Source organism: Oncorhynchus mykiss, chromosome 2, assembly GCF_057628025.1.
Source record: "Oncorhynchus mykiss isolate SJ-2025 chromosome 2, ASM5762802v1, whole genome shotgun sequence".
Taxonomy (NCBI): Eukaryota; Metazoa; Chordata; class Actinopteri; order Salmoniformes; family Salmonidae; genus Oncorhynchus; species Oncorhynchus mykiss.
The window spans coordinates 28641508-28661447 of NC_143023.1; the positions used below are offsets into that span (position 1 = coordinate 28641508).

A 19940-nucleotide genomic window follows, 5' to 3' on the forward strand; every position below is an offset into this window, starting at 1 on the left:
GTTTAGATTAAGGGTTAGGGGAAGGGTTAGCTAAAATGCTACAGTTGTCCCCAATTTGACTCAAACACGCAACATTTGGATTGCTAGATGGTCACAGATTACACCCATCCATCCTCCCTGATCCAATCTCCCTACTTTTAGTTCTGTCTAAAGTAACTGAACCATTGGTGGGTATCATACTGTCGGCCTTGGAGGTGCCCAGAAATACGTAAAGTATGTTTCGTATGGCTCTGAGGACAGGCTGCATGGTTTGTAAGATGACCCAACAAAACCAATTGTCTGCACCATGCACCATTCATTCACACAGCCAAGGTGCTAAACTCAGCTGGAGTAGGACAGGTGCCAAACCGCCCAAACAAACTGTCCAAGGCTATACTGTATATAGAAACTTTGAAATTGGTAAAGAAAATACAACAAAGTGACCAAACGTGTTTTCAGATAGTAGGCGAACATCAGTAAACGACATGACTAAAAGTGTTACCCTTTCAATTTATCGCTAGGTTTTCACGTGACATGTGGCGCGCACAAGTGGCGCGAAATTTCATTGATTGACATCTGAATATCATAAATGCCGAATTTGGGTGAGTCCATTGTAGTTTAATATTTCATCATGTTTTAATAAAAGTTCAAAGAGGTAGACATTCCTGCAGGGATACAAACACAGGGGGAAGGATAGGCGGACGTGTTTCCTCAACTGCAGAGAATGTCCGAAGTTATTGGCCTTTTAAGAGGGGCACCTACATGCCTCAGTGAGCATTGCATAGTGGCCTTTGTTTGTTGTAGCAGTGGGGGCGGGGTCCATTGACCAAGCAGTGGCTATTCGGAGCGCGAGGTCCATTGTCAGAGAGCTTTTAGGAGAGGAAAGAAGTCCTGTATCTTCGGCTCTGGATAATTGCAGAATGGGTTTGGAATGCATTTAAGAAAACAGATCCAGCATATAAGGAATTCTGGACTAATTAGAACGCATCTTTCTAACTACCTGGCGAGTTGTTGCTGATGCATTTTCATAGGCCATATCAAAATATGTTCCAGAGAATGGCGACACTATATGAATGAAGATGCAATTAATCACTTGTGACTTGAGGTAAGGTTTTAAACACATTTTCATTGGTCTATATGTTTATCTTAGTGTACTTTTTTTTATAAAGGCTTAGACAGTTTGTGTTTGGACACACTCCTCCAAAGTCCAAACATTTTCCCCAAAGGAAATTATGCACCTGTTATGTATCACAATATATATATATTTATTATAATACTTTTGACAATACATTTTAGAATGTGGAAGTGTTTTTTCCCTAGAAAACTTTTTTTATCCCTTTACTTTTTTGGTTGCCCTAAACAGATTACCCCTACGTGGCTTGGAGACCTGTTGCCCTGGTAACTGTTAGGGCTCATGTTTGTTGTGTGTGTTAATGTGCGTGTGTGTGTGTGTGTGTGTGTGTGTGTGTGTGTGTGTGTGTGTGTGTGTGTGTGTGTGAGAGAGAGAGAGAGAGAGGAGAGAGAAATAGAGCATAAGCTCTTTTAGCCCATGACTAATATGCAACACTTTTGTCTTCCTCAGGTGATGTGAGTCTCAGACACATCTGAAGAGAGGGTAAACTTGGGATTGCAGCCAGATCATGAAATGTTGGTGCTTGGGGATGCAGATTAAGTGTTAACCCCTCCCAGGGCCAGGCAGGTGTGGGATGTTGTGCACTGTTGTACAATGCCCTCCCAATATTGCACTCGTCCCGGCCTCCCGGACCCAGGGTATTCCATCTTTAACAGAGGAGCTCAGAAAGTTTGTTTTTCCTAATTATTTTCTCTCTGTAAACATGTGGAAGAGCACTGTGATATGTACTTCAAAACTTTGTTCTGTCTTAAAAAATATATTTAAAAATATATTTTCAAAATCACTTTCTACAGCACATTTTGCTACTACAATTATTTAGAGATACATATTTCATATCTGTAGTACTGTCATTGGCTATATTGACCCAATTTATTCTATCTATTCGCAACACGTGGCCTGCTAATGGGAGAAACCCAGGGAATTTATTCTATACAGTTGGTAAGCCTCTGCTTCCAAACAGTCCCACTGTCTGCACCTGACACTGGCTGGCTAGCTTCCATGTGGGGACCTTTGCCAACTCCACTAAGTCATTCTCTTCCCTCTGTCCTTGTGACTTCACTCTGAAAGTTCCCACATATTGGGATAGGAAGCAGTATTGCACAAACTCTGCATGGCCAGCAAGACCTAGGATGACAAAATGCCTATCATATTGCACCTATTCACACCTGAGAGAGAGTTAGTCAGGATAGAGCAAAGAGAATGAATGATCAGATTGGAATCCAGCCACAGTAGTCAGGGGTCAATAACAGGACATCTCAAGCTTAATAGAATAATGCTTAAAATACTCCATTCTAAATGGAATCCAAATAAATGTTCAAGTCTGTCCTCAGCAGGGTAACTCGTTTTGTTGTTATTACACAAGTAGAATGGGAAGAGGCTTTATTTCACTTATGTGGTAACAAAATGCTCAACTCCATTACAAAGTAAGTTACAATGTAACATGTTAAAATACAGTGTTATCATTGAGTTATTACAGTGTTACTACACTGGCATAAGAATAACGTAATTAGGCTATGTGACACATAATATATGATATTAAATATATCAAGTTCTGTACAATGTATATGGATTTTTATGACTGGCTATTATGGTGGAGCAGAGAAGCAGACTGTTGAGACAGACTGGGCAGTTCAGTCAGTTGAGCCCTGGGGTCTGTCTGCTCCTGGGAGGTATGATGACAACCACAGCACTCAGCGGTTAGATAGAGTTAGCACAAGTGTCACCACATACATCACTGACTAGATGACCTTGGAACAGCAGTGCTCACTCACAGTTGCTCTTGATTTATTTGACCGTTTTTTTAAAAGTAGTATCGTTCATTAGCATTCTTGTTGTGTACAGAATCACAAAGGTCAAATAAACATATTTTTAAGAAATTCAATTGTTTATTCTTTTTTGAGGACAAACATTGTTTGGCTCTTTGTTTATGCTTCTGTTGAATTAATCAGTTAAAGATTACTTTATTCATAGAAACACTTCCAATAAGGCTTTATTTCATATTCAATTACTGGGCACAGAATCAGATGTCCAGGAACGTATACACTAGAATCCACAGAGATCCACATTTATTCAAAATAGGGACATAATTCCACTATTAAAGGCTTAACGTAATATGGCTAAATAACTGCAAGTCTACAGTCTCTTGCTACAGATCTGTTTTTTTGCTGCTGAGATGACATTATCTGATCATGACAGAGTTACCAGGAGTTTCATATCCAGAGGATGTACAGTATTTATCAAATTCCCATCATCCCTGTAACGTTAGCTTATGTTTTTTATTTTACAGTTAGATATGAGATGGAAAAACACATCCTTTAACTGTTCGGTCTTAAAACACAAAATGGAATCCATGTATTCCTATAATAGCTGTAAATACAAAAACACAAAGCAACAACAGCACTCACACCCAACGCAACAGTCAAACTCAACGGTTAACCGCTGTCATTCACACAACCACCGTTCATACAGTGAAATTGAGGGCAAGAACAGCAACTCAAACCCAGAAGTAACACAGTCCTACATACATGAATTATCATGTATACTTTCTTCCAAAGTCTCTGGTACCTTTTTGCTTTTCCAGTCTGGTATAATAACAATGTTGTAAAATGGTTCTTCTTCCTCCTTTACCACAACTCTGAAACCCCTCCCCTTTCACTCAATGGCAGACACAGTCACACACATTTGAACAGCAGTTGGAAGTCTGTACTGAGAGGCAGTAAGAGTGTGTGTGTGAATGTGTGTGTGAGAGTGTGTAGATAGACAGTGCTGGACAGGTTACTCATCTACATGCCTCAGCACTCACACATCCTCGAATCATCTCACACCTTGATGTGCAGCAGGACCTGTTTGCGATATGGGTTGAAGTCGTCTGGAACAGTGTCTAAGAAACAACAGATACATGAAGCAGAACATACAAGTAAATTAGTTCACTAGCATTATGTTGTTCAATACAAGTATCGTTAGTGGTTAGTAGCAATGTGAAGAACGGAGTCTTACCGTTGCAGCGGTAGCGCAGGTTGGACCAGATGATGTTCTCTTGGGAGAAACAGAAGACCCCCAGTCGTCCGCCTCTCATGGTAGTGTCAATCACCACGCCAGAGTCAGCCACAATCTCCGTCCCCTCATATAACTTCACCCTGCCACAGAGCGCGGGACAATGCACAAATCAGGGAACTTTTACATTCCCGTGTCATTTCTAGCCATGTTCCCTCTGGTAATTATCAAAATGAAAGTCATCCACACTGTCTTTATTTATACCACTGTCACATACCCATAACATGTGATTGTTGTGGGTAGCTTTAGTACTTGGCATATGGTCATATAAGAGATTAGTCAAATGAAGTGCCACCAAACTAAAACCCAGTGGCAAGTAACCACAGAACTCAAAATGGGTGATTTGGATGAACAGAGAAAGAGAGACAGAGAGCAAGCCCAGCCCCTGTCCCAGCCACTGCCTGAGTGAGTGCAGTGCATCGCTGCAGTGCTCCATTGACTCCTCTGCACAGCATACAAAGCAGGTGTCTCGCTGTTTGGGTCTGAATAGGGCCTCCCTGCCTCTAAAAAGACCTGTCTCTCTCTCTCCACTCTCCCCTCACTACACCCCACTGGAGTGCCCCCCCCCCCCCCTCCACAACCTCCACAAACTCCACCCCCCCAACTCTCCTTTTCTCTGGCAACTTTTTTTTTATAATGGGCAGTGGCATGTATTCATGGATGCCAAGGGAAGCTAGGCTTCCCCCCAAAAAAATTACAAAAATATATATATACAAAATAATGTATATTTTGCCTCTCTGTGTTTCATAAATTTCCTTCAATTCGCAACAAGCTGAATGTATCTCATCAGAGAAAGCATCTGATCTAACGTAACAGTGCCCCCCTGTCTCAGTATGTGCAGCATATCTATCTGATGCTGTCTGATCAGAAAGAGTATGAAGTTGTTGCTGCCCGTAGCATTGAATGCATGGGAGGCCAGCGAGCATTTGATCTCCATTGAAAAAAAAATATTAAAAAAATAGCCAATCAGTGTTGAGCTAAACTGTGTGAGCTCAACACTGAATGGTCCTGGAGCACCAAAAAAAAGTGTCAAGGGAAGCCAGTTTGGATTTGGCTTCAGACTAATCACATCACAAGCCAAACATCATTATTGTCAGAAAAAAATGTGAATTGTTGCATCTCCTTGTGTTGTTGTCTTCCGGAGGCTAGCTTGCTAAAATCGTCCCTTTCCTAAATTGGCAATGGATGGAGATAGCGATTCTGATCCAACCATAAATTCGTACATTGTCCCCAGGTAGTATGCTGGCCTCGCGCATCGTTGCCCATGAAAGGTAGTTAGGCTAACTAGCAAGCATTTTAATCAGGTAGCCTAGGACAACAAAAAGTGTGTACTATATGACAGAGTTATAGGCCGTTTAGGCAACATGAAAGAGGAGAATGGAATTGGCGTTTCTCTACAAGTAGGGTGAGTCAACATGTTTTTCTACTTATACGTTACGCAAACACACACAAATACACACACACAGAGAGAAATCAGTTACATGGACAGCCACATCATATTTAGCTTACGTTGATTGGACTAAATCGTTTTTGGTATCTTTTAGTTGTCACTGTATTAGACTAAGCATGGGTGATTAGATGATGTTGATGTTGAAATGGTGCTGGAATAGTGAAGGCAGCTCCTGTTTTCTTTGCAACTTGCGGTAACTCTCCGTGGTTCTAAATCCATAAACATTAACTTGATTGACCATGCTGTAGGTCATGTAACTGTTTGTTACATGCAATATGTTTTGTGGACTTCACCAGACAGATGTTGCTCTCCAGTTTTGTAATGAAACAAATATGTGGTTGAATTTATTCTGCCACTGTGTCTTCTTATTGTATATATATCACAGTGTCAAGACAGGCTATAGAGCAAATAAAGCAATTATCACAACACATAGGTTATATAATGGCTTTTTGTTCTGGTTTGGCTTCCCCGGTGATTTTACCCACGCATCGCTACTGATAATGGGCCAGAAATGTAAGGGTTTTGAGAGATGCTCAAACACAGGTATTGGTTCAAATGAATGTGTCTTTTGAAAATGTCTAGCTGATGCTTTGTTGAGCACAATGTGGTATTTATGCCACCCAATAAAGCTGGTTTCTTAAACTATTTGCATAAGCAATATGTTCCTCGGACATGACGTCTGATTTAAGATATTCTCTTTCACTCTTAGAATTTGACAATCTGCTTGAGATTTTTCCTTATTCTGCTATGTTACTCTCAGTGCTTCTAGTCAGACTCCCTCACACTTGTTTATCTTTCAGTTTCTTTCTCTGTCTTTGATACTCTCCCTGCTCTCTCCCTCTCTCGCTTTCTCCCCCTCACCTCCTCTTCTCTCTCTCTCTTGCTCTCTCTGTCTCTCTCAGACCCCCCACTCTACAGTAGTTTCCTCTGGATCTGCATATGAACGGGCGCTCAGCAAATTCTTGCCAAGGATTTGGTTGACATGGCAACGGGGACAATAGATGGCCAGGGGGCCCGGTCTCTCTGTAAAAGTCACAAAGAGGTTTAGGAGGGAAAAATATGGAGTATATATTGGTGAATAGCCACCCAGTCCACCAAACTGCCACCAGCCATCTTTCTTTTTCTTTTTTTATCATCCAAGCCAAGGCAGTGTAAACTCCCTCTAGTGGTCAACAGTGGTCACACACAGCCGTGTAATCACAACAGTGTCCTGTCCAGTGAGGATGAACTCAGCTTCAAGTTCAAAGCCATCGAACACATCTGCCCCCGAGTAAGTAAAAAACAATGGAAATCTGATACATAGTTAAGCAGGTACTAAATGACTTCAGATCATAAATTCTATTGACAATAAAACAGTTACTGAACATCTGATACAAATAGAAAGTAGTAAATTAAAATCAAATAAAAAGAATAAAGAACTGAGAGAAAGAGGGGTGTGGCCTACCTGATGTAGCCCACCTGGGGCCTGTGGCTGAGCTGCCAGCGGTAAGACGTCTTGTCTCTCCAGCCCACATTCCGTGGGTCCGACCACAGCAGCTTCACCTCCTCGTTGGTGTCCCCTGTGTGCCACAGTGCGTTACGCAGGTACTCACCAGGCCCTGTACGGGACTTCACTGCCTGGAGGGGGACAAGAGAGAGAGAGAGAGAGAGAGAGAGTTTGTTGCATATTCTGAACCCTGTAGTATATGCTACTTTTTCCATTATTATATTTCACTGGATAACTATCAAAGGTTTTTAGAATGTCTCTCTACCACAACATGCTTTGTTGTACTTATACTACCGTTCAAAAGTGTGGTGTCACTTCGAAATGTCCTTATTTTTTAAATAAAAGCACCTTTTTTATCCATAAAAATAAACAGAAAATTGATCAGAAATACAGTCTAGACATTGTTAATGTTATACATGACTATTGATTTTTTATGGAATTTCTACATAGGCCCATTATCAGCAACCATCACTCCTGTGTTCCAATGACATGTTGTGTTAGCTAATCCAAGTTTATCATTTTAAAAGGCTAATTGATCATTAGAAAACCCCTTTACAATTATGTTAGCACAGTTGAAAACTGTTGTACTGTTTAAAGAAGCAATAAAACTGGCCTTCTCTACACTAGTTGAGTATCTGGAGCATCAGCATTTGTGGGTTCGATTACAGGCTCAAAATGTCCAGAAGCAAAGACCTTTCTTCTGAAACTCATCAGTCTATTCCTGTTCTGAAAAATTAAGGCTATTCCATGCGAGAAATTGCCAAGAAACTGAAGATCTCGTACAACGCTGTGTACTACTCCCTTCACAGAACAGCGCAAGTTGGCTCTAACCAGAATAGAAAGAGGAGTGGGAGGCCCCAGTGCACAACTGAGCAAGAGGACAAGTACATTAGAGTATCTAGTTTGAGAAATAGATGCCTCACAAGTACTCAACTGGCAGCTTCATTAAATAGTACCCACAAAACACCAGTTTCAACGTCAACAGTGAAGTGGCTGCTCCGGGATGCTGGTCTTCGAGCCTTCATTTCTCAGAACAAGAATAGACTGACGAGTTTCAGAAGAAAGGTCTTTGTTTCTGGACATTTTGAGCCTGTAATCGAACCCACAAGTGCTGATGCTCCAGATACTCAACTAGACTAAAGAAGGCAAGGTTTTATTGCTTCTTTAATCAGTATAACAGTTTTTAGCTGTGATAACATAATTGTAAAAGGGTTTTCTAATGATCAAGTAGCCTTTTAAAATGATAAACTTGGATTAGCTAGCACAACATGCCATTGGAACACAGGAGTGATGGTTGCTGATAATGGGCCTCTGTACGCCTATGTAGATATTCCATTAAAAAACTGCAGTTTCCCGCTACAATAGTCATTTACAACATTAACAATGTCTACACTGTATTTCTGATCAATTTGATGTTATTTTACTGGACAAAACATTTGCTTTTCTTTCAAAACAAGGACCTTTCGAAGTGACCCCACACTTTTGAACGGTAGTGTATATCCAACAGCAGTGCAATGCCACCACAACATGCTTTGTTGTACTTATATCCAACAACAGAGTCTATCTGAAAGTGATTCTCAGGAAGTGTCCCGATTCAGCCAAGTTTCTTATCAGTAGCACCACCTATAGGCTGCTGTGTTTGTGTCCCATCACTCACTTTGAGCTGCAGGCCAGGTTGGGCCATGGCCCTGAAGGGTGTCGACTGCCAGTAGGTCTGCTCTGTCTGTTTCCACATCACCACGTAGAAGGAAGAGGAGTCCTGGTAGCCGAAGATGAAACCTGCATAGTCGTCGTCCGTCACCGTGTTAATGTGGAAGGTGCCCTCAAAGTCCACCCCATTGAACGCTGTGTAGCCTGGGGGAGGTTATTGCGTTGAGTCAGGTCAATTCAGTTAATTGGAATTTAAAAATATACAGTACCAGTCAAACATTTGGACACACCTACTCATTCATTATTTTTACTATTTTCTACATTGTAGAATAATAATGGAGACATCAAAACTGTGAAATAACACATATGGAATCATGTAGTAAGCAAAAACGTGTTAAACAAATCTAAATATATTTTATATTTGAGATTCTTCAAAGTAACCACCCTTTGCCTCGATGACAGCTTTGCACACTCTTGGCATTCTCTCAACCAGCTTCATGAGGTAGTCACCTGGAATGCATTTCAATTAGCCGGTGGGCCATGTTAAAAGTTCATTTGTGGAATTTCTTTCCTTCTTAATGCGTTTGAGCCAATCAGGTAGTGGTGGTATACAGAAGATAGCCCTATTTGGTAAAAGACCAAGTCCATATTATGGCATGAACAGCTCAAATAAGCAAAGAGAAATGACAGTCCATCATGGAGGTCAGTCAATGCGTAAACTTTCAAGAACTTCGAAAGTTTCTTCAAGTGCAGTTGCAGAAACCATCAAGCGCTATGATGAAACTGACTTTCATGAGGACCTCCACAGGAAAAAAAGACCCAGAATTACCTCTGCTGCAGAGGATAAGTTCATTAGAGTTACCAGCCTCAGAAATTGCATCCCAAATAAATGCTTCACAGAGTTCAAGTAACATCTCAACATCAACTGTTCAGAGGAGACTGTGTGAATCAGGCCTTCATGGTCAATTTGCTGCAAATAAACCATTACTAAAGGGCACCAATAAGAAGAAGAGACTTGCTTGGGCCAAGAAACATGAGCAGTAGACATTAGACAGGTGGAAATGTGTCCTTTGGTGTGATGAGTACAAATTTGAGATGTTTGGTTCCAACCACAATCTCTGCATGTGTGGTTCCCACCTTGAAGCATGGAAGAGGAGGTGTGATGGTGTGGGGGTGCTTTGCCGGTGACACTGTCAGTGATTTATTTAGAATTCAAGGCACACTTAACCAGCATGGCTAACACAGCATTCTGCAGAGATACGCCATCCCATCTGGTTTGCGCTTGGTGGGACTATCCTTTGTTTTTCAACAGAACAATGGCCCAACACACCTCCAGGCTGTGTAAGGGCTATTTTACCAAGAAGGAGAGTGATGAAGTGCTGCATCAGATGACCTGGCCTCACCCGACCTAAACCCAATTGAGATGGTTTGGGAAGAGTTAGACCGTAGGGTGAAGGAAAAGCAGCCAACAAGTGCTCAGCATATGTGGGAACTCCTTCAAGACTGTTGGAAAAGCATTCCAGGTGAAGCTGGTTGAGAATGCCCTTGAATGAGTAGGTGTGTCCAAACTTTTGACTGGTACTGAATATATTTATTTCCAGGACCTTTTCAATACACAGCTATACTCAAATCACTGTATAGGCCAGAATTTGAGTAATTATATTTAGAATACATCACAGGACCAGGACAAGAAGTAACAAACAACATAACTCATAACATCAACTTACCCACAGCTAAACCAGGATCACTGTTCATGGTCTGAACTATTTCCATGCCCTGCAATAAAAGAGGATTCGCTAATATCAGAATCCGTATCCACAATGAATCATACATAAGAGCGTGACAAATATGCACAATGCAATATACCATGCTTTAGTCTGTAGTCAATGCACTAGCATAGGCCTATTTATAACAACCATAATAGTCCTCCTTGTAAACTGATTTCAGAGTAGGAGGATAACCTTAAAGGGATATTTCAGCCTACAATCAAAGTTGTTCATGTGTTGAGCCAAACAGGGAGGTCAAGGGTCACCTGATTGAGCACCACCCAATTGGGATCGATCTGGGCATCGCCCTCTGGATCCAGAATGACTGTCTGATAGGCTCTGAAGTCTGTCAGAGTGACCTCTGAACTCTCAGGACACACATCAATCAGATCCCAGACTGAATCGTTGTCAAAGTCGTTCTCACACACGTCGCCCACCCCGTTACCTGGGAGAGGAGGGGGAGATGGCCATAGTAAGACAGAGGGGCACTTCTGAAGCATGTAGCGATGCAGAAGTAAAAAAAATAAGCTAAAACTTGAACATTGAACTATCCCTTTAACGGTTGGTTACTGTTAAAGGGATAGTTCACTGTTCAAGTTTTAATAACGGTTGGTTACTGTTAAAGGGATAGTTCACTGTTCAAGTTTTAATAACGGTTGGTTACTGTTAAAGGGATAGTTCACTGTTCAAGTTTTAGTAACAGTTGGTTACTGTTAAAGGGAGGGTTCACTGTCCAAGTTTTAGTAACGGTTGGTTACTGTTAAAGGGATAGTTCACTGTTCAAGTTTTAGTAATGGTTGGTTACTGTTAAAGGGATAGTTCACTGTTCAAGTTTTAATAACGGTTGGTTACTGTTAAAGGGATAGTTCACTGTTCAAGTTTTAGTAACGGTTGGTTACTGTTAGAATCTTTCTGGTTGGGGTTGGTGATAAGTCTGCAGTTGTCTTGAATGTCTGGGATCCAGTCATTGTCATCGTCATCGTCACAGTCGTCCCCAAGGCCATCGTTGTCCGAGTCCAGTTGGGAGCTGTTGGGATGGTCAGGGCAGTTGTCCCTGGAGTCCTGGTGACCGTCCCCATCCCTGGAACACACATAGACGCATTGGAATTCAGTTAAACTCTTAGGATGGGATTTAATTCAAGGAGTGCTCTAGCACAGTTCACTAGACAACCGACAATGCGCCTTAGGCATTTTAAACAGCGTTCATGGTAAATGCTGCGCATGTCGGCTCAATCGTAAATGACCTTTTAAAATACGGTATAGTGCGCTGCCCTATAACGCGCCTTGCATTGAATCCTGGCCCAAGTCATGTTATGTTCACTTATTTTGTTTGTACCGAAATAGTTAGTGTTTTTTTGATCACCTAGAAAAACAACATCAGGAAGTTCTAACAACTGCAGCACAAAAACAAGCCCCAGCAGGTGTGTGTGTCTACTTGTAAATCCCAGCAGGTGTGTGTATCTACTTGTAAATCCCAGCAGGTGTAAAGTGAGTGTGTTTTTTTGTGAATATGAGCGCAGCAGGTGCATGTTTGTGTGTGTTAGGCACAGCAGGTGTAGCGCTGTGTGACACCTGTAGCAGTGTGAGTGCAGTTTGTGTGTGTTTGTGTGCGTGCATGTTGAAGTCAGAGACTCACGTGTCCTGGTCAGTGTCACACACATCTCCCACCAGGTCATTGTCAATGTCCGTCTAGGGGGAGAGGGTCAGAATAAACCAAAGACAAGACAAATGAGCAGCCTAAACCCCTGTTTCAGCCAAGAGTGGCTGAAAATCTTCTGTAGATCCACATTTTGGGAATTGGGGGTGTGTGAAGGTTATTTTACCTGCATGGGGTTGCTGATCTCAGGGCAGCTGTCGCAGGCGTCTCCTACCCCGTCTCCGTCCCTGTCTGTCTGCATGGGGTTGGGGACCTTGGGGCAGTTGTCCAGCACATTGGGGATACCTGAACACCAGGGTAAGACAGGGGGAGACATGAGGACCATCACCTAGTTGCTTAGATTTGCTATGTTATCAATGAGTGTAATGCCAACTTCAACGGCGGCCCACAAAAAGGTCTCCCGGACATCTTGCCGTTTATGTGTGAGTGAAATTGTGAGTGCGTGCACACGCGTCTGTGTGAATACACACCATCTCCATCTATGTCATTGTCACAGGCGTCTCCTTGCCCGTTGCTGTCCGTATCCTTCTGGTCAATGTTAGGGACATTGGGACAGTTGTCACAGGCGTCACCGAAAGAGTCTGTGTCCGAGTTCTGCTGATCTTTGTTGGGTTCTAGTCGACAGTTATCCTGCAAAATATAACAGTTATGGTCATGAGAAAAAATGAGAAACAACGACTTACAATCATACAAGTTATATTATCACACACATACACCCAGATACAATTACCACAGAGGGTCTGAGATGGAAACACACCTCCACATTCTTGATGCCGTCCCCATCTGCGTCCTCGTCACACTGGTCTCCGATGCCGTCGTTGTCTGCGTCCTCCTGGCCTGAGTTGGGTGTGTAAACACAGTTGTCCTGTTTACAGTGCTTGTCATTGTCCATACAGGGCAGAGAGCGGTCTGGGTATCCATCAATGTCTGTGTCTGTGCCACAAGTGTTCCCGTTACCGGCCCAGCCAATGTTGCACTGGAGAATGGAAGAAAGGAGAGCATTTTAAAACAAACCTACAATACATCTATAACAGGGGTGGGCAATTCCAGTCCTTGAGGGCCTGATTGGTGTCACAGTTTTGTCCCAGCTCCAGCTAACACACCTGACTCCAATAATCAACTAATCATGATCTTCAGTTTAGAATGCAATTTGATTAATCAGCTGTGTTTGCTAGGGATGGAGAAAAAGTGTGACCCCAATCAGGCCCTTGAGGACTGGAATTGCCCAGCCAAGATCTATAAAGTAGTATTTAGAGTTTGGCAGTATAGTGCAGTGTGGCTCCTCTTTTCCTGTCCAGGAGGGCAAAGATAGTAAAAGACCACTGTTGCTTACCGCACAGGACACCTCTCCGTTCCTCTCTATAATGCAGTGGGCGTTGGCATCACACGGGTTAAAGCTGAGTGTGGCACAGGACCTACGGGGCATGCAGCCCACTGTCTGGTTCCCCAGGTAACCCACCTTACAGCCACCACACCTGAACGAGCCCTGGGAGAGAAAGATGGAAGGAGTGGTGGGAGAGAGAGAGAGAGAGAGAGAGAGAGAGAGAGAGAGAGAGAGAGAGAGAGAGAGAGAGAGAGAAAGGAGGAGGGTAGAGAGAGATGGGGGAGAGAAAGGGGGAAGGGAGAGAGAACAGCTTTACTATACAGCGGCTCTAGAGTACCCTCATATGATCACAAGAGGGCGCTGTCTCGTTTGTGAAGATTTGACGCTGTACATACATTGTAATAAACATCTTCTACTTACGATGGTGTTGGTACACATGGAGTGGGGCACACAGGCATTGGCAACTTCAATACACTCATCGATGTCTACACACTCCTATAGACAAACCCACAGCAAGGTGTGTGAGGAAGAACAAAGACAATAGGGAATTATGGATTATGTCAATAAGGAAAAAAGTGTGTGTGTGTGTGTGTGTGTGCGTGTGCGTGTGCGTGTGCGTGTGTGTGTGTGTGTGTGTGTATGTGCGTGTGCGTGTGCGTGTGTGTGTGTGGGTGTGTACCTGCTTGTGGTACTTGGCGTACTCCAGTCCGACCCCAAAGAGGGGTGGGCCCCAGAGACCAGGGGGGCAGAGCTCACAGCTAAAACCCTTCACTGTGTTTATACACGCACCTGGAGAGTAGCAGGGCTGGGCTATGGAACACTGAGACAAGTTAGAGAGACAGAGAATAGAAATAGAGAGAGAACAGAGAGAGTGGGGGAGACGAGAGAGAAATAGACAGAGATAAGTGGTAAAGTAGGGGCTCTTTGAAATAAGAGCCGTGCTGAGTACAGTACTTGAAGTGACTCTGTCTATTTTGACAACAGCTCAGCTGTCACCCTAAAAGCCTTGTCAATTCACATTTCATTCAACTGTGAGCTTGAGGCAGTGTAAAAAACACAATTTAAAACCCGGCCAGGCTAATTTCTATTTCCTGTCTGTTATTGTGTTATACCTCGTCAATGTCCTGGCAGTGGGTTCCGTTGCCCATCATGCCCTCTGGGCAGGGACCACAGCGGTACCCTGGGTAGTCAAAGGTCTCCATGCAGGAGACACCCTTAAAACAGGGGTTGGGGGAGCAGGGGGAACGAGAGTCGTGGAAGCCTGGAGGTCAACACACCGTTGGTTTAGGTTTTGTTGTGTATTTAAGAGCGAGACAAGAATAGGGGACATGAGGAATGGGTCAAATTTCCCATACATATTGTTTGTTTTCCCATGGCTGTTCACTCACCACACACTTGGCACTCCAGAATGGTGTTCCTAATCAGGGACATCTCCTTCACCTGGAGAAGGAGAGGACATCAGTGAAAATGCACAATCACATACAGTATGCAGACACACACACATGCTGCATGCATACACTTGTACAAACCCACACACACACAACCCACCTGCTCTCTGATGTCCTCTCGCAGCTCTCCTAGGATCTGGTTAAAGATGATTAGCTGACCAATCAGAGCCTTAGTGTGGTCACCTGACATACAATACCCACAGAATGCCAAATCATTGTCAAGTAAAGCCAACACACATTTCCATAAGACATTGATTTCACTGTATACTTGAAAAGAGACATTTGGATACACTCACCTAGAATGGAGTTCACTTCTGCAGTCGCACCGACTGTAAGAACAGGAAAAGGACTTTATGTTGAAACATGTTCAGGATACACATCTGATTAACCATTTTCACAACAGACTTCATCTTGGAAAGTCATATAGTGATTTTGGACACACCTGTGTTGTAGACTGATGAATCCCCCTGGAATGGACAGTCTGCCAGGGCACCTGCTTTGGCCACACTGCCCCCTAGCGCCATTTTGAGGGACTCCACAGCGCCCTGTAATGGGAGAAGCTTGGATCACACCATGTTGTGGTTGAAGCTGCTATTAATGATATGATTTTAAATGACAGCTGTTGCTATGGTTAAAGGTAGTCAAAGAGGACCAACTCTCAATTAAAAGTCGCCTCCTCTCCTCGTCTGCTCCACTTCATCTACACTGATGTGAAAGACCTTGACAGGTGAAAGCTAATTTCCAGTAGGCATCCACCATATTGCTTCACCCTGTGTTTTCAAATAAGTGCAGACTGAGGATAGGAGACAAGGAAAGAAAGCCACGTTGGGCTATTGAGATGAAGCCCTGGCCCCTAGCTAAAGGGGCATGGGATTTACTTGAGACTTAGTGTCAGACTCAGCGCTCCTTGTCACCTGTAGCCTTGCGTAGGCCTTGAAGCCATTACGAATCTCCACCTTCTCCGCAGAGAGAGGGACCAATGGAGGGAGGCCCTGGCTGGAGTCAGCCAATCGACAATTGACGTAGAGCTCCAGGTGTAGGTTGTCTCTGCGCAGGCCTCCAACCCGGAGAATAATGGAGTGTGTGCGACCATCAGCCAGGTTTGCGCTCTGGAGGTTCACTGTGTGAATTTTGCCATCCTCCCTCACGTAACGCACCAGAGCTATGAGAGAGGGTATTGGGGAGAATAATAATTTAAAAAAGGATTTACTGAACAAGGAAAGGTAACTAATAACAGCAAAAGAAGAACAAGGAGAGAAAAGTCAAACAGATACAAAAAAAGGGGGATGAAAAAGGGAAACTTGATGGACAGATTGATATTCATGTGAACACTTTTAAATACTAAAGGTGGTTTGAGACTGAGTTAGTTGTACGCTCCGTCACAGAGAAACTGGGAAATAGTTCATTCTGGTTTAATCAGTGGGTGAGAATGAAGTACCTTTATTGATCTTTCCCATGATGGCCAGCTCCAGGTACTTCTTGTTCTCCTCTTTGCTATAGAGGCCCAGCAGCACCCCTCCCATTTTGGGAGGCAGGCGGAATGTGGACACGATGTAGATGTCACTGAGCACACTCATGGCACCTGTCACCTTCTCCACCGCAGACACGCTGGTCTTGGAGTCCAGCGTTAGCATGTCAATGACTGGAGAGGGGGTGGGGAGAGAGAGATAATGAAAGAGGGAATGACAGAGAGAGATAATGAAGAGAGAGGGTATCTATCTACCACTTTCCCTGATCAAAGGCTCTCATCCAGTCCCATGATGACGCTTCACCTTTGACCCTTGCCCAGGTATATGAGGACACCTGCTGAGTGACTAGTTGACGTCTCTGAAGCAACATCTAACTTAACAATAGCAAATCTGACTCTTATTATAACCACATCCCTTATGAAGACTCCTTAAGAAACAAGTTTTACAAGCTGTTTCATTTCACTAATAAATCCCCATCTACAGGTTAAATGTTTGTTTAATAGGCAGATAGTAAAGTGTTATAACATTGAAGGTACAAATACAGAGTACATTTCAACTATTTTCTTACACATATTTTTCTATTTAATTTCTCTTCCTATGACTATGAATTTATCTCTGTATTTATTGTCTTTTGTAAACTATGCACCAATACAGAATTAATTTACTTCCATCAATTTTAGCAGTGGCATTCCTGAACATTATCACAGAGAACTTCATAGTGCCAAAAGTCAAAGCCCATGCTGACACATTGCTGGATATTAAAACCCAGGGGGAAACAAAAGAGAGAGGAATAAAAGGAGCAGGACTCCTGGCTGCTTTCTGGCTCTTAGTAAGAAGGCTTTCCCCTTCCTCCTTCCTCTCTCTCTCTCTCTCTCTCTCTTGCTATTATTTCTGACACCTCCTCACCCTTTCACACACTGGTTTGGACAATGAGGTTTGGCAATGATCAGGATTTCTGCCACAAACAGGCTGTGAGCACTCAAGGGGGAAAGAGGGGAATAGGGGGAAAGTCAGCCAAGGAAGTCAGAAAATAGTTGGCCTAGCACGTTCTCTGTTCCTGTATATGTCATAAAGAATACAAGTGGAGGAGAATATCAGTTATGACAGGGAAGGAAAAAACTGGTCATCTCAAAAAAGAAAGAAAAGAGAGAGGAAATATGAATGATCAATTAGAAATAATATGAAATATTATTTGTCTATCAAATGGAAAATAAATAACCTAATTAACCAGCAGTGAAACATGACCAATATAACCAAGATGAATGAGACAACAGATGATAGAAAGTAGCCTATAGAGATAAAACAGCACATTTCAAGCCATAAAGGTGAAAGAAAAACGTTGCGCCCTGCGTGTGGAGTGTTTTACACTCGACTTGGAATTTTTTATAGGGTTCGCACACACTTCTAAAACTACAGTTTTAACTAATATTATCAGGGTTATAACAACCATCTCGAGTTTATGTGTGTCTATGGCAGAACAAACTGAAGTCCAGACCAAAAACTGTCTGCATCAATTAATTTCGAAAACACACTTCCACCTAATTTAATTTGATGATTCACAAAATATGCACTCCTATGAGTGAGTTAGTGTTATTTGTTTTACCTTGCATATCTTGCTTATCCATTGGCTCACATGTTGCAATGAACAGAAATGTGGATAGAGCCAGAAAAGTTGGCCCATCGCGCCTCGCACCCATGTCCCAAGAAACGGTGCGGGAAAGTTGACACGAAAGTCAACAGGAGTAAATAACCATCCGCCGAGAGTCCACTTTGATGTTTATGAATGGAGCTTTATTTCAAAGTGAAAAATATAAGTCTGCAGGGTGAGTTGACCGCAGAATATGGCTTCCTACAGGCGCGCTCCGGCCAAGTACCTCGTTCGCGCAGAGTGGATGTGACAGTGAGCGAGGGAGTTAATTCGCCTGCTATAACCTGAGGCGTGCGGGGTGTCAAACTTTCTAAATTCTCATGTTATACAGCCATAATCTAGGCTGTGCCGGTAGTCTATACAGTAATTAATCTGCTATAACGTTATTTATAGCAGGGGTGTTCAACTCTTACCCTATGAGGTATGTTGTACCTAATAATTATTTGCACCCACCTGGTGTCCCAAGTCGAAATATACAGTTGAAGTCAGAAATTTACATGCAATTAGGTTGGCATCATTAAAACTCTTTTTTCAACCACTCCCCAAATTTCTTGTTAATATAGTTTTGGCAAGTCGGTTAGGACATCTACTTTGTGCATGACACAAGTCATTTTTCCAACCATTGTTTACAGACAGATTATTTCACTTACAATTCACTGTATCACAATTCCAGTGGGTCAGAAGTTTACATGCACTAAGTTGACTGTGCCTTTAAACAGCTTGGAAAATTCCATAAAATTATGTCATGGCTTTAGAAGCTTCTGATAGGCTAATTGACATCATTTGGGTCCATTGGAGGTGTACCTGTGGATGTATTTCAAGGCCTACCTTCAAACTCAGTCCCTCTTTGCTTGACATTATGGGAAAATCAAAAGAAATCAGCCAAGACCTCAGAAAAAAATTGTAGACCTCCACAAGTCTGGTTCATTCTTGGGAGCAATTTCCAAAAGTCTGAAGGTACCACGTTCATCTGTACAAACAATAGTATGCAAGTATAAACCGCTCAAGAAGGAAACACATTCTGTCTCCTAGAGATGAATGTACTTTGGTGCGAAAAGTGCAAATCAATCCCAGAACAACAGCAAAGGACCTTGTGAAGATGCTGGAGGAAACAGGTACAAAAGTATCTATATCCACAGTAAAACGAGTCCTATATTGACATAACCTGAAAGGCCGCTCAGCAAGGAAGAAACCACTGCTCCAAAACCGCCATAAAAAAAAGCCAGACTACGGTTTGCAACTGCACATGGGGACAAAGACCGTACTTTCTGGAGAAATGTCCTCTGGTCTGATGAAACAAAAATATAACTGTTTGGCCATAATGACCATTGTGATGTTTGGAGGGAAAAGGGGTATGCTTGCAAACCGAAGAACACCATCCAACCATGAAGCACGGGGTGGCAGCATAATTTTGTGGGGGTGCTTTGCTGCAGGAGGGACTGGTACACTTCACAAAATAGATGGCATCATGAGGGAGGAAAATTATGTGGATATATTGATGCAACAGCTCAAGACATCAGTCAGGAAGTTAAAGCTTGGTCGCAAATGAGTCTTCCAAATGGACAACAACCCCAAGCATACTTCCAAAGTTGTGGCAAAATGGCTTGAGGACAACCAAGTCAAGGTATTGAGGTGGCCATCACAAAGCCCTGACCTCAATCCCATAGAAAAATTGTGGTCAGAACTGAAAAAGTGTGTGCAAGCAAGGAGGCCTACAAACATGACTCAGTAACACCAGTTCTGTCAGGAGGAATGGGCCAAAATGCACCCAACTTATTGTGGGAAGCTTGTGGAAGGCTACCCGAAACATTTGACCCAAGTTAAACAATTTAAAGGCAATGCTACCAAATACTAATTGAGTGTATGTCAACTTCTGA

General features: G+C 42.8%; 1 protein-coding gene across 1 annotated transcript; it reads right to left on the reverse strand.

Annotated features, from left to right (window-relative positions):
• Positions 1–2977: 2977 nt before the first annotated feature.
• LOC110486192 (thrombospondin-3a) lies at positions 2978–18423 on the reverse strand. The gene is made up of 22 exons (XM_021557617.3): positions 18019–18423; positions 16385–16588; positions 15861–16108; positions 15389–15491; positions 15243–15275; positions 15047–15129; positions 14887–14938; positions 14611–14759; positions 14178–14318; positions 13919–13993; positions 13508–13660; positions 12932–13150; positions 12645–12804; positions 12341–12459; positions 12154–12206; positions 11417–11598; positions 10784–10962; positions 10479–10527; positions 8759–8955; positions 7060–7232; positions 4109–4248; positions 2978–3992 (listed from the first exon to the last, which is right to left on the reverse strand). The coding sequence occupies exons 1-22, from the start codon at positions 18110–18112 to the stop codon at positions 3931–3933; spliced, it is 2868 nt and encodes a 955-aa protein (XP_021413292.1). The 5' UTR covers positions 18113–18423; the 3' UTR covers positions 2978–3930.
• Between the last annotated feature and the right edge of the window lie 1517 nt (positions 18424–19940).